Genomic DNA, 16,016 nt, shown 5'->3' on the forward strand with positions numbered 1-16,016 from the left:
GCATGGCCGGATAAAAAACGTACCCGATTTAAACTGGTTACTACTATTGCCCAGAAATGAGAATATGCATATAATTAGTAGATTTGGATAGAAAACACTCTAATGTTTCTAAAACTGTTTGAATGGTGTCTGTGAGTATAACAGAACTCATATGGCAGGCCAAAACCTGAGAAGATTCCATACAGGAAGTGCCCTGTCTGACAATTTGTTGTCCTTCTGTTGCATCTCTATCGAAAATACAGCATCTGTGCTGTAACGTGACATTTTCTAAGGCTTCTATTGGCTCTCTAAAGCCACCAGAAAGTGAAATGGGGTGTCTGCTGTCTCTGGGCAAAGAACAGCAGCAGAGTTTGTGAGTGGTCAGCCTGGGGACAGTGAGACTGAGATGCGCGTTCACGAGACTACTCAATTTTTTTCTTTCAGCCTTTGAATGAATACAACGTTGCCCGGTCGGAATATTATCGCTATTTTATGAGAAAAATCGCATAAAATAGATTTTAAACAGCGTTTGACATGCTTCTAAGTACGGTAATGGAATATTTTGACATTTTTTGTCACGAAATGCGCTCGCGCGTCACCCTTCAGATAGTGACCTGAACGCACGAACAAAACGGAGGTATTTGAATATAACTATGGATTATTTGGAACCAAAACAACATTTGTTGTTGAAGTAGAAGTCCTGGGAGTGCATTCTGATGAAAAACAGCAAAGGTAATCCAAATTTTCTAATAGTAATTCTGAGTTTAGTGAGCCCCAAACTTGGTGGGTGTCAAAATAGCTAGCCTGATGGCCGAGCTATGTACTCAGAATATTGCAAAGTGTGCTTTCGCCGAAAAGCTATTTTAAAATCTGACACCGCGATTGCATAAAGGAGTTCTGTATCTATAATTCTTAAAATAATTATTAATTTTGTCAACGTTTATCATGAGTAATTTAGTAAATTCACCGGAAGTTTTCGGTGGGTATGCTAGTTCTGAACATCACATGCTAATGTAAAAAGCTGGTTTTTGATTTAATATGAACTTGATTGAACAAAACATGCATGTATTGTATAACATAATGTCCTAGGAGTGTCATCTGATGAAGATCATCAAAGGTTAGTGCTGCATTTAGCTGTGGTTTTGGTTTTTGTGACATATATGCTTGCTTTGAAAATGGCTGTGTGATTATTTTTGGCAGGGTACTCTCCTGACAAAACCTAATGTTTTGCTTTCGCTGTAAAGCCTTTTTGAAATCGGACAATGTGGTTAGATTAACGAGAGTCTTGTCTTTAAAATGGTGTAAAATAGTCATATGTTTGAGAAATTGAAGTTATAGCATTTTTGAGGTATTTGTATTTCGCGCCACGCGATTCCACTGGCTGTTGACTAGGGTGGGACCTAGCCCATAGAAGTTAACAAACTATAGTTTTGCCAAGTCGGTTAAGACATCTACTTTGTGCATGACAAGTCATTTTTCAAACAATTGTTTACAGACAGATACTTTCACTTATAATTCACTGTGTCACAATTCCAGTGGGTCAGAAGTTTACATACACTAAGTTGACTGTGCCTTTAAACAGCATGGAAAATTCCAGAAAATGATGTCATGGCTTTAGAAGCTTCTGATAGGCTAATTGACATCATTTGAGTCAATTGTAGGTGTACCTTTGGATGTATTTCAAGTCCTACCGTCAAACTCAGTGCCTCTTTGCTTGACATCATGGGAAAATCAAAAGAAATCAGCCAAGACCTCGGAAAAAAAATTGTAGACCTCAACAAGTCTGGTTCATCCTTAGGAGCAATTTCCAAATGCCTGAAGGTACCACATTTATCTGTACAAACAATAGTACGCAAGTATAAACACCATGGGACCACGCAGCCGTCATACCGCTCAGGAAGGAGACGCATTCTGTCTCCTAGAGATGAACGTACTTTGGTGCGAAAAGCGCAAATCAATCCCAGAACAACAGCAAAGGACCTTGTGAAGATGCTGGAGAAAACAGGTACAAAAGTATCTATATCCACTGTAAAACGAGCTCTATATTGACATAACCTGAAAGGCAGCTCAGCAAGGAAGAATCCACTGCTCCAAAACTGCCATAATAAAGCCAGACTACGGTTTGCAACTGCACATGGGGACAAAGATCAAACTTTTTGGAGAAATGTCCTCTGGTCTGATGAAACAAAAATAGAACTGTTTGGACATAATGACCATCGCTATGTTTGGAGGAAAAAAGGGGAGACTTGCAAGCCGAAGAGCACCATCCCAACCGTGAAGCACGGGGGTGGCGGCATCATGTTGTGGGGGTGCTTTGCTGTAGGAGGGACTGGTGAACTTCACAGAATAGATGGCGTCATGAGGAAAGAAAATTAGGTGGATATATTGAAGCTAAATCTCAAGACATCAGTTAAGAAGTTAAAGCTTGTTCGCAAATGGGTCTTCCAAATGGACAATAACCCCAAGCATACTTCCAAAGTTGTGGCAAAATGGCTTAAGGACAACAAAATCAAGGTATTGGAGTGGCCATCACAAAGCCCTGATGTCAATCCCATAGAAAATTTGTGGGCAGAGCTGAAAAAGCGTGTGCGAGCAAGAAGGCCTACAAACCTGACTCAGTTACACCAGCTCTGTCAGGAGGAATGGGCCAAAATTCACCCAATTTATTGTGGGAAGCTTGTGGAAGGCTACCCAAAACATTTGACCCAAGTTAAAGAATTTAAAGGCAATGCTACCGAATACTAACTGAGTGTATGTAAACTTCTGACCCACTTGGAATGTGATGAAAGAAATAAAAACTGAAATATATCATTCTCTCTACTATTATTCTGACATTTCACATTCTTAAAATAAAGTGGTGATCCTAACTGACCTAAGACAGGAAATTTTTACTAGAAAAACTATTTTATAAGTTGAAACATTTTTTTCAAACTAGGCCTTACAATTCTTATCAACATAAGCCATCTGTTGTTCAGGTCAAGTGCAGACACTGTACAGAGACACAGCACCCTGTTAAACAGAACACATAGTAAAGAAGGCAGATCTTTGCCCAAGATATCATCATGTCTGTTTTGAATTAACCAGCATCATACACGGACATTTAAATAGACCAATGTCTATCTGGTTATATCTGTGGCTGCCTACGGCTAAGTTTAGGATTCAGAAATAACAATGTCAAATGTTATAATTGAAACCGAAATCTGCTGCTAATGCACTCCAAATACCAGCAAAGGCAAAGGAGGAGAACACAGAAGCAGCAGTAACTACAGCTAAATATAACATATTTTCTGAGCTGCCTGGGTCTTAATATAGACAATGTGTGAAAGACTGTCACGGATGTCAGGCTGTCTGCTTAATTTAACACAGAGTTTTGTTTTTAAACTAATCGCCCTGAAGGAGCACTGAATCAACCTCTTTGGATTTTTGAAGAAGATACAATAAACTGTTACTACTAGATATTCATTCACCTGCAGTTTTCCTTGAGCGAAAGAAGTGATGGGGCCTCCTCATTGGTGGAGAGGTGTCACTAAGCGCCAACGGCAGGGGCTGGCGGGTAAACAAGAGATTTATGAATGACAGGTCCAATTTGTTTTTAGCACCAGGGAGAGACAAGCAGCACCCTGCCCCATGCCCAAATTCCTCCCCTCCGAGGGCCCTGCCAACAGGGGATAGGGTGACTCATAACCAGTGGCTGCACTCCCACTGCACTAGCCTCCTCTCTGACACCACGGGCCAACACTACCACCACACAGCTCCGTGACCGCCTGTCCCCAACGTGTTTATTTCTATAACAGATCTGTCTCTCATTAGCCCCCATGGCGGCTAGAGTGACGATCACAGCCTTCATTTGAGACGTTGGCATGGCAATGGCAGGTGGCTGCTTCCCAATTGGCACCCCATTTCCTATATAGTGTACTACTTTTGACCAGAGCCCATAGGGAATAGGGTGCCATGTGGGACACAGTCCGTGTCTGTTTTTACCTTGAGGAGTCACACTAGCAGGCTTCACACACCACACAGCAGAGAGAGAGAGAGAGAGAGAGAGAACAGAGACACATGTTGTCTGGACTGGTGGGAGTGTTACATGTTGTGACGTCTGTGATGTGAGATATGTTTTCTTGGACCTCTTCCCATCATCTATTTGTCTAATAATAATAACAATAATAGGCCGGAAGACAGTGCCCATGTTAGATTCTACAGCTACATACCATAGGTGGTGTCTTGCGTCATTTGCAGTCAATGGATAGGCTATAGGGCCAGTTTCCCAGACACAGATGAAGCCTAGTCCTGGACTAAAAAGCATGCTCAATGGAGACTCATCATTGAATCACAGGGCGGCACACAATTGGCCCAGTGTCGTCCGGGTCAGGGGAGGGTTTGGCCAAGGTAGGCCGTTATTGTAAAATAGGAATTTGTTCTTAACTGACTGACCAAGTTAAATAAAGGTTAAATAAAAACATTAAATAAAAAATTGACCGACTCTATATGACCAAAGGTATGTAGACACCTGCTCGTCGGACATCTCATTCCAAAATCATGGGCATTAATATGGAGTTGGTCCCCCCTTTGCTTCTATAACAGCCTTCACTCTTCTGGGAAGGCTTTCCACTAGATGTTGGAACATTGCTGCGGGAACCTGCTTCCATTCAGCCACAAGAGCATTAATGAGGTCGGGCACGGATGTTGGGCGATTAGGCCTGGCTCGCAGTCAACGTTCCAATTCATCCCAAAGGTGTTCGATGGGGTTGAAGTCAGGGCTCTGTGCAGACCTGTAAAGTTCTTCCACACTGAAACAGGAAAGGGCCTTCCCCAAACTGTTGCCACAAAGTTTTCCCTTCACTGGAACTAAGGGGCCTAGCCCAAACCATGAAATATCAGCCTCAGACCATTATTCTTCCTCCTCCAAACTTTACAGTTGGCACTATGCATTTGGGCAGGTAGTGTTCTCCTGGCATCCGCCAAACCCAGATTCGTCCGTCGGACTGCCAGATGGTGAAGCGTGATTCATCACTCCAGAAAACACATTTCCACTGCTCCAGAGTCCAATGGTGGCGAGCTTTATACCACTCCAGCCAACGCTTGGCATTGCGCATGTTGATTTTTGGCTTGTGTGCCACTGCTCGGCTATGGAAACCCATTTCGTGAAGCTCCTGACGAACAGTTCTTGTGCTGACGTTTTCTTCGAGAGGCAGTTTGGAACTCGGTGGTGAGTGTTGCAACCGAGGACAGACGATTTTTATGCGCGTCAGCACTCGGAGGTCCCTTTCTGTGAGCTTGTGTGGGCTACCACTTTGTGGCTGAGCCGTTGTTGCTCCTAGACGTTTCCACTTCACAATAACAGCACTTATAGTTGACTGGGGCAGCTCTAGCAGGGCAGAAATTTGACGAACTGACTTGTTCGAAAGGTGGCATCCTATGACGATTGCTTGGCTGTGTGCTGTCAGCAACGGGTGTGGCTGAAATAGCCGAATCCACTAATTTGAAGGGTTGTCCACATACTTTTATATATATAGTATTGTCTTAATTAGTCAGTGTCCGAGAAACTGGCCCATAGTGTTTATTGTATAATTCTGAATGGAGATGAGACTGTGGCTGACACTATGACACTAAGTAGACATATCCCCAGTAGGTTAATTAACAAGTATTGGGTTATTCATCTTTCTTATGGCACTTTGCTTGGCTGCTTACTCATAGCAACACTTTGTGAAGACCATAATAATATTATATAGCTCTGTATAGCCCATAATAATACTTTAGAGCTCTGTGAAAGCATAATAATATTATTGATCTCTATACAGACCATAATAATATTATAGATCTCTGTATAGACCATAATAATATTATAGATCTCTGTATAGACCATAATAATATTCTAGATCTCTGTGAAGACCATAATAATATTATAGATCTCTATACAGACCATAATAATATTATAGATCTCTATACAGACTATAATAATATTATAGAGCTCTGTATAGACCATAATAATATTATAGATCTCTGTATAGACCATAATAATATTATAGATCTCTGTATAGACCATAATAATATTATAGATCTCTGTATAGACCATAATAATGTTATAGATCTCTGTGAAGACCATAATAATATTATAGATCTCTATACAGACCATAATAATATTATAGATCTCTATACAGACTATAATAATATTATAGAGCTCTGTATAGACCATAATAATATTATAGATCTCTGTATAGACCATAATAATATTATAGAGCTCTGTATAGACCATAATAATATTATAGATCTCTGTATAGACCATAATAATATTATAGATCTCTGTATAGACTATAATAATATTGTAGATCTCTGTATAGACCATAATAATATTATAGATCTCTGTATAGACCATAATAATATTATAGAGCTCTGTGAAGACCATAATAATATTATAGAGCTCTGTGAAAACCATAATAATATTATAGATCTCTGTATAGACCATAATAATATTATAGAGCTCTGTATAGACCATAATAATATTATAGATCTCTGTATAGACCATAATAATATTATAGATCTCTATACAGACCATAATAATATTATAGATCTCTGTATAGACCATAATAATATTATAGATCTCTATTCAGACTATAATAATATTGTAGATCTCTGTATAGACCATAATAATATTATAGATCTCTGTATAGACCATAATAATATTATAGATCTCTATACAGACCATAATAATATTATAGATCTCTATACAGACCATAATAATATTATAGATCTCTATACAGACCATAATAATATTATAGATCTCTGTGAAAACCATAATAATATTATTGTCACGACTTCCGCCGAAGTCGGTCCCACTTCTTGTTCGGGCGGCGTTTGGCGGTCGACGTCACCGGCCTTCTAGCCATCGCCGATCCACTTTTCATTTTCCATTTGTTCTGTCTTTGTTTTACACACCTGGTTTCAATTCCCCAATTACATGTTCATTATTTAACCCTCTGTTTTCCCCATGTTTGTTTTTGAGTGATTGTTTTATTGTAAGTTCGGTCCGTTGTTTGTGGGCTTAGTATTACTTCATGTATTTTGAAATTTTGAGTAAAGTTCATTGTGTTACTCATCTCTGCTGTCCTGCGCCTGACTCCTCTGCACCAGCTACACCCAGAACCTATACAATTATAGAACTCTGTGAAATATTATAGATCTCTGTATAGACCATAATAATATTATAGATCTCTATACAGACCATAATAATATAATAGATCTCTATACAGACCATAATAATATTATAGATCTCTATACAGACCATAATAATATTATAGATCTCTGTGAAGACCATAATAATATTATAGATCTCTGTATAGACCATAATAATATTATAGATCTCTGTATAGACCATAATAATATTATAGATCTCTGTATAGACCATAATAATATTATAGATCTCTGTATAGACCATAATAATATTATAGATCTCTGTATAGACCATAATAATATTATAGATCTCTGTATAGACCATAATAATATTATAGATCTCTGTATAGACCATAATAATATTATAGATCTCTATACAGACCATAATAATATTATAGATCTCTATACAGACCATAATAATATTATAGATCTCTGTATAGACCATAATAATATTATAGATCTCTGTATAGACCATAATAATATTATAGATCTCTGTATAGACCATAATAATATTATAGATCTCTATACAGACCATAATAATATTATAGATCTCTGTATAGACCATAATAATATTATAGAGCTCTGTATAGACCATAATAATATTATAGATCTCTGTGTAGACCATAATAATATTATAGAGCTCTGTATAGACTATAATAATATTATAGATCTCTATACAGACCATAATAATATTATAGATCTCTGTATAGACCATAATAATATTATAGAGCTCTGTATAGACCATAATAATATTATAGATCTCTGTGTAGACCATAATAGTATTATAGATCTCTGTGTAGACCATAATAATATTATAGATCTCTATACACACCATAATAATATTATAGAGCTCTGTGAAGACTATAATAACAATACCATAGAGCTCCTGTCTAAATAAATCCATGCCAGGAAAGGAGTAAGTACTCAACTCTAAATGATAACAAGCCAATGATTGCTTTTCCAGCATTTTCCATTATCCTGTTGCCAGTCAAGGGAGCCATATAAACTATGATATCACTTAAAATGATTAACTACAGATATAGGATCTTAATTTGACCAGTATTGTCATAGTAAAATAATCCTGCAGCAACAGGATTTTAACGTTTAGTCCATAATGTTGCTTGTTCGGTGGTTGGGCTATTAGCTGGACAAAAGTAAGCTACATAAAAAGTGCAATAATCTTAATATAACAGTGTTAATGAGGGTTTTCAGTAAATTTATGTAAATCAGGAAGCTCATCTGCATTCCAGAATTCTCAGCAACAAAAGAGCGATGAAATAAGATTCTACATCTGTTTTGGCTCTTACATTTGTTAAAAGACAGCAACAAACAACAAGCCAATAATAATAATAATAATACAACACTTACAGTCGAATATAACACTTACAATCCAACAATTCAAAATTGTCTGAATATAAGTGAAAAGACATCAACAAACTAAAAATTAGATCACAACAACTGACTCTTAATTATAAATACAGTGCAATATAGTCAATCCAACAATCCCAAACAATACTTTTTCCTGCTTTCCAAAAACATTGTGACATTCAACCAAGCTTTTAGAGCCCTTTCTAACTGGCCTTGTATAAATAGAAACTGGGAGATGCAGAAGATGTTTCAAGGCAGGAATAGCCTGATGCTTGGGTCTGCTATGTGGTGCTGGATCTCTCATTAAGTGCCTTGTTATTTTTGGGCAGCTGGGACGTCTAAAGCAGGAAACAGACCTTTATTTTTAAGTCCCAGGCGGTCAGGCTCGTCTTTGCAGCTCAAACAGAGCTGTAGCTTGCAGGCTATCTTCTATAGCTAACAAAAGGAGCCGAGCCACTGCCGCGCAGTGCCACAAACCAAACCACTCAAACCCCGGTCATTCACCATAGAGTTTAATGTGTATGTCCTTAAAGAGGTACTTCGGGATTTTGGCAATGAGGCCCTTTATCTACTTCCCAAGAGTCAGATGAACTGTGTGGTGTGTCTCTGTGTCCAGTATGAAGGAAGTTGGAGGTAGTCTCGTGAGCCAATGCTAACTAGCGTTAGTACAATGACTGGAAGTCTATGGTTATCTGCAAGCATGCTAGTTAGCAATTGCGCTAATAAAAATGGTATCCACAAGTTCATCTGACTGGTGAAAATCCAGAAGTAGCCCTTTAATGTAATGAAACTGTCCAACCATGGGGCACTGCTTTATACAGTCTATAGGACACCTCCCAAAATCCCTACTGTTCTGTCATGTACAGTAACATAGCAACACAATCAAGATAATGTACATAACGGTGGCAGACAGAGAGAGAACTGTACGTTTCACATTTGTATAGCACTTTACTACCTTCCCAGGATGCCATGCAAAGCCTGTCCTTTTCCTTGTACAGGTCCAAGCATCAGCCCAGTGATGGAAGGATGTGGGCCCGGCAAATTCAGAGCAACTCAACAGAGCGTCACACGATACAGAAACTCTGATTCTGTATCGTGTCTTCTGATCCCTCCTGTCTCAGCCTCCAGTATTTATGCTGCAGTAGTTTATGTGTCGGGGGGCTAGGGTCAGTCTGTTACATCTGGAGTATTCTCTTGTCTTATCCGGTGTCCTGTGTGAATTTAAATATGCTCTCTCTAATTCTCTCTTTCTCTCTTTCTTTCTTTCTCTCGGAGGACCTGAGCCCTAGGACCATGCCTCAGGACTACCTGGCATGATGACTCCTTGCTGTCCCCAGTCCACCTGGCCATGCTGCTGCTCCAGTTTCAACTGTTCTGCCTGCGGCTACGGAACCCTGACCTGTTCACCGGACGTGCTTGTTGCACCCTCGACAATTACTATGATTATTATTATTTGACCATGCTGGTCATTTACGAACATTTTAACATCTTGACCATGTTCTGTTATAATATCCACCCGGCACAGCCAGAAGAGGACTGGCCACCCCTCATAGCCTGGTTCCTCTCTAGGTTTCTTCCTAGGTTTTTGGCCTTTCTCAGGAGTTTTTCCTAGGGAGTTTTTCCCAGCCACCGTGCTTCTTTCACATGCATTGCTTGCTGTTTGGGGTTTTAGGCTGGGTTTCTGTACAGCACTTTGTGATTTCAGCTGATGTACGAAGGGCTATATAAATACATTTGATTTGATTTGATTGTCCATTGTGTGTTAGAAATTACGCAACATCAACAACAGCTGTTCCTCTACATTTCATCACATTTGGATCAATTAGAGTGAAGAAATAATTGCTTGATACCAAGACTATGCTTATAGATTCTTAATTTTCAAACCGTATATTTGGAACGTTCAACTATTGTTTAACAGTTCAAGAGAAACATCTTGTTACATATTTGTAATGCAGAAGGGGTACAGAGTAACTGTAATGCAATATACAAATCTAATTGACCAATGACAGTCTTTGTTAAGCAGCAGATGATTGAAATGAATATAACGGTAGAGAGAGCAGCAGACAAAAGAGAGGCCATGGTCATATTATAGCGCATTATAAACACAGTGTTGTTTTGTGTTTTATTATTCTCAACAGTCCCACTTCCTGACATTACATTTAGTTAACTAATTAGTAATTTTCTCTTTTTCAAAAAGCCTTTGTGTCTGAGCACTTTGTTTTGGTCACGTTAGAACATGTTGATGTCACTGCTACATGGCTCATCTCATTAAAATCACAAAGACATGTTGTCTTCCTCCCTCTGAATTCATTGAGCTTCTTCAACATGAAAGCCGGAGAGATGAGAGTGTTATTAAATGAAGTGTGAATTCATGAAGAGCTCTGTTGGACAGAAACCTTTATGCATGTTGGTTCTCCAGATAGTGGCAAGGACAGCTTCATCACCATTGAATGTGATTATAAACCCACTCATAACACACCATTTTAGATGGTTTCAGATGTTATGTCTAACGTGTGTACTGTCAGGAAATGAATGTATGTGTATCTTTCTGTATGTGAGCTTCACTAGGTCAAATTCCTAACTTGTTTTTACCCTGTTTACCCTGTCTCCATGGTCTTAGTCCAACAGAACAGACCTGTGTGCTGTGCTGCAGTCACTGTGGTGCCTCCCTGCCTCCCATGCAGCCGTCATAAAAGGCATGTGACAAGGCTATTTTTAGAACCGAAAATATAATCGTCAACAAGTGAAACCAGAATAAGAGACAGGCACACACACACACACACACACACACACACACACACACACACACACACACACACACACACACACACACATACACACACACACACACACACACACACACACACTAAATAGGTAAATGATAAATGAAGTATATCTCTCCTTCCAAAGGACTGTCAGGGGTGTGCTGCTGGCTGCTGAGATGGAGTGATAAAGACGGCAAGGCGCCTAATCTTAGCTGGCTAATGCCATAAGCCCAAAATAACACACCTAAGAATAGCTGACCCACAGAATAAGCAAGAAGCCTGAATTTCAGGCACTTAAAATATCTTGTTGTTTGGCAGATAATGTTCTGCGATAAGAAAAAGAAGAAGAAGAAAAAGAAGACCTGAAATGCATGGCTTGAAGGAAAGAGAAAAGCAGCAATGGATGTTGGGATTGACCTGGTGCTCTATTGACAGAGCAGAGGAGATATAATGTGTCATGCTAGAGCCTTATTCACACTTGTTCTGCTGACTACCATGGATCATGTATTGTACTACCTTTCAGCTTGTCTACAGGATATAACAGAACAGAATAGAATAGAGCAGAATAGAATAGAACAGAGCAGAATAGAACAGAGCAGAATGGAATACAACAGAATCAAACAGAGCAGAATAGAATAGGACATAATATAATATAATAGAACAGAGCAGAATATAATAGAATATGACAGAATAGAACATAATCGAACAGAGCAGAATAGAATAGAACATAATAGAACAGAGCAGAATAGAATAGGACAGAATCAAACAGAGCAGAATAGAATAGGACAGAATAGAATATAATACAACAGAGCAGAATAGAACAGAGCAGAATATAATAGAACAGCATCAAACAGAGCAGAATAGAATAGGACAGAATATAATATAATAGAACAGAGCAGAAAAGGACAGAATAGAATATAATAGAACAGAGCAGAATAGAATAGGACAGAATAGAATAGAACAGAGCAGAATAGAATAGGACAGAATAGAGCTATAATATAATAGAATATAATACAACATAGCAGAATAGAATAGGACAGAATTGAATAACAATGCAGTATGTAGTTAATGAGTAGAGATGTGTTTGTTCTGTAGTTAATTAAGTACAGATGTGTTTGTTCTGTAGTTAATTTAGTAGAGATGTTTGTTCTGTAGTTAATGAAGTAGAGATGTTTGTTCTGTAGTTAATGAAGTAGAGATGTGTTTGTTCTGTAGTTAATGAAGTAGAGATGTGTTTGTTCTGTAGTTAATGAAGTAGAGATGTGTTTGTTCTGTAGTTAATGAAGTAGAGATGTGTTTGTTCTGTAGTTAATGAAGTAGAGATGTGTTTGTTCTGTAGTTAATGAAGTAGAGATGTGTTTGTTCTGTAGATAATGAAGTAGAGATGTGTTTGTTCTGTAGTTAATGAAGTAGATATGTGTTTGTTCTGTAGTTAATGAAGTAGAGATGTGTTTGTTCTGTAGTTAATGAAGTAGAGATGTGTTTGTTCTGTGGTTAATGAAGTAGAGATGTGTTTGTTCTGTAGTTAATGAAGTAGAGATGTGTTTGTTCTATAGTTAATGAAGTAGAGATGTGTTTGTTCTGTAGTTAATGAAGTAGAGATGTGTTAGTTCTGTAGTTAATGAAGTAGAGATGTGTTTGTTCTGTAGTTAATGAAGTACAGATTTGTTTGTTCTGTAGTTAATATATTGTACTGGTGGTTAAATATAGTTCTGCAACAGACAACAGTACAATGCTTATGAGGAGAAAAACACTGAGTTTACAGAAGCACACTATAAGAGACATGTCCACAGAGCATGTGGTATCCTTGGTGATCAATGTGAGGATGTGTGAAATTAATCATTTAAGCATTTATTTCTGATGTTCATAAGTTATTGAGAAATCAATAGCCATAATATTCATTTCCTGTATGCAACTCTGCCTACAATACGCAGTACATGACTCAATCTGTGTATTGTCATAACAATGCTGCCCACCAAAACTCCTGACATTTACTGTAGTGTGTGTGCTTTCCCAGAATACAATGCTGCTCCAACAGCCCTAGACCCATTAGATGACAAGAGCCAAGTGAATTTTCTGAACTACCACAAGTCCAAAAGGCAGAGAATAGCAGAGTGACTCACATTGAGTGAATACCGTAAACCGACATTACTCAGAATGATGTCAGATTCGTTTGAACCCTGAGATTCATTTCTCAGGTCAGAAATAGAATGTCATTGTGTTTGGTAAACATCCACATAGACACAGAGATAATCTTTTGATGTTCATTTCCCTTTGCCTTGTACTGTCTGTATTTTTACCATGGCATTTCCTGTTACTGTTATACCTCAAAAAGTGAAGACTGACATGGAAGCCTCCCTATCCAAACACAACATCCCTTTCATGTTTTCATGCCATTTCATTGTAGTGAAAATGACTGTAAAAAGCACAGTGTTATTAATATGCACCAAAACAAACAAACAAAACAGTGCATTCAGTCCATATCCACACAATGATAAAACTATGTGTATTTACTAACACTCACTATACAGACAGTTTTAAACATGATTGTTTTACTCCATTCAGACACAAGCAAACTGAGAAACAATGACAGTAAATGAATACAAGGAGGAACTGCCCATCCATAAGCACTGCACACTGTAAAACCATGCAGTATAAAATCACACACGTAAATACCTGGATACAGAAAGCAGTGCCTGATCATAACGCGTTGCTGTGCTGAGAAGTTTGGAGCCCTCCGTTCACAGAGGCAGATAGATAGAGACTGACTGGGAGAGACCGGAGAGATGAGAGAATGAAACAGAGGGAGAGGGAGGTAGGGAGAGAGAGAGAAAAAGAGAGAGAGAGTGGGAAATAAGGAGAGAGCGGCAGACCACCAGATGAAGAGAAACAGAGAGATAGAGAGAGAGAAAAAGAGAGAGCGGATAAGAGTGCTAAAAAAAATCCAGAGAAAAAAAGAGAAAGATAGGCTATCCCTTTAGGAGCAGAGAGAGAGCATGGTGGGTCTGGTCACCTGAGTTAACGTTGTGCATCTTCTGCTGGTCCAAGAGTCGCTGGTGGCCAACGAGCTCTTTTGTTGTGGTGGAGAAATTTGACTCACTCTCGTAAATCGTCTGCAGCATACTCCACTCAGCGCTCAGGTCGCATCGCAAGCCCTGCTCTTCCTGTCCCCAAAGAGCCAACCCTCTCACACACTCAGGGGAACGACCACGACGGCATACAGCGACTAGAGACAGAAACAGCTCTCCTCCTTTTCCTCTGAGGAAACTCTCTCTCTCTTGCTGTGCTGAAACGCAATACAATAACCACCCCACACACTCCCTCTGTGAGGCTTCCCTCACTATACTGTGACTACACAGCACAATAGAACACAGAGCTTCAGTCAAGAAGTCCCTGTTCAGACAGAGTTAGAAGATGACTGGCAGTCTGATTCTCTTCTCTTGTTGTGACACTGAGCTACTACCCTGCTCTTATTCCCTCTGATCTCTCTCTCTGTCGTCTCTCTCTCTCTCTCGTCTGTCTGTCTTCTCCTCTCTGTTCCTCTCTCAGTAATGTCTGAGCGGTGAGAGTGAGCCTGCCTGCCTGTGTTTCAACCTTCCAGTGGGGGGTGTACTAGTCAGAGCTGAGCTAAGCCGTGCACTGTTTACCCGTCAACCTCTCACAGGAAAGTAATGCTTGAGCCTGAGAGGGTGCAAGCTTCATTTGCATGTGAATTAACAACAGCGTGGCCCACAGGTGACAGAAATAGAACAATGGCCGGCCCCGGCTATAAATAGGAGGGCCGAGGCGAGGGGATTGGAGCAGCATTGATGCGTTTAAAAATACCTCCACCAAACACAGCTGTCTCTTCTACAGCTCTACAGCTAGATTCCTGCCAGAAGGCATGTCTCCTGACTGACTCCCTCCCTCCCTCTCTCCAAGAGCAGAGCCCAGCCAAGCTGCAGATGGAGGCTCACTCTGCTTGATTCCTCTCTCTTCCCCCTCTCTCTCTTTCTTGCTCTTTTCTCTCACTATCTCTCACTCTTTCTCTCATTTCAACTTTATTTATCACTCCCTCTATTTATCTCTCTCCTTCTCTCATCTCTCTCTATCTCTCTACCCTCTCTCAACTGGGATTCTTCATGTCTTTCTCTCTTACAAGATTCATCCTTATATCACTTTTTCCAAAACATACTATCCAAATGAAATATATTTCCTCATCCTTACAAGGTCTTGCTACTGTTGTTTTACTTTCATGACTGATATTCTGTATTTTGACAACGTAACTTATATTCTTATTGGCAGCCCATATCTGATAGGTTGGTTATTAGTTCAAGCAGCCCATATCTGATAGGTTGGTTATTAGTTCAAGCAGCCCATATCTGATAGGTTGGTTATTAGTTAAAGCAGCCCATATCTGATAGGTTGGTTATTAGTTCAAGCAGCCCATATCTGATAGGTTGGTTATTAGTTCAAGCAGCCCATATCTGATAGGTTGGTTATTAGTTCAAGCAGCCCATATCTGATAGGTTGGTTATTAGTTCAAGCAGCCCATATCTGATAGGTTGGTTATTAGTTCAAGCAGCCCATATCTGATAGGTTGGTTATTAGTTCAAGCAGCCCATATCTGATAGGTTGGTTATTAGTTCAAGCAGTCCATATCTGATAGGTTGGTTATTAGTTCAAGCAAGCAGCCATATCTGATAGGTTGGATATTAGTTCAAGCAGTCCATATCTGATAGGTTGGTTATTAGTTCA

At 39.3% G+C, this 16,016-nt stretch overlaps 1 protein-coding gene across 1 annotated transcript in view; it reads right to left on the reverse strand.

Annotated features, from left to right (window-relative positions):
- LOC115182379 (histone deacetylase 9-B) overlaps nucleotides 1–15,300 on the reverse strand; it is a gene marked incomplete at its 3' end in the record, with an annotated part of 36,689 nt that extends 21,389 nt beyond the window's left edge. Inside the window, exon 1 of the mRNA XM_029743997.1 lies at nucleotides 14,293–15,300. Coding sequence (XP_029599857.1) covers nucleotides 14,293–14,401 — 109 coding nt within the window. The remainder of the gene's footprint in view (nucleotides 1–14,292) is intronic.
- Nucleotides 15,301–16,016: the final 716 nt, after the last annotated feature.

Source organism: Salmo trutta, unplaced genomic scaffold, assembly GCF_901001165.1.
Source record: "Salmo trutta unplaced genomic scaffold, fSalTru1.1, whole genome shotgun sequence".
Taxonomy (NCBI): domain Eukaryota; kingdom Metazoa; phylum Chordata; class Actinopteri; order Salmoniformes; family Salmonidae; genus Salmo; species Salmo trutta.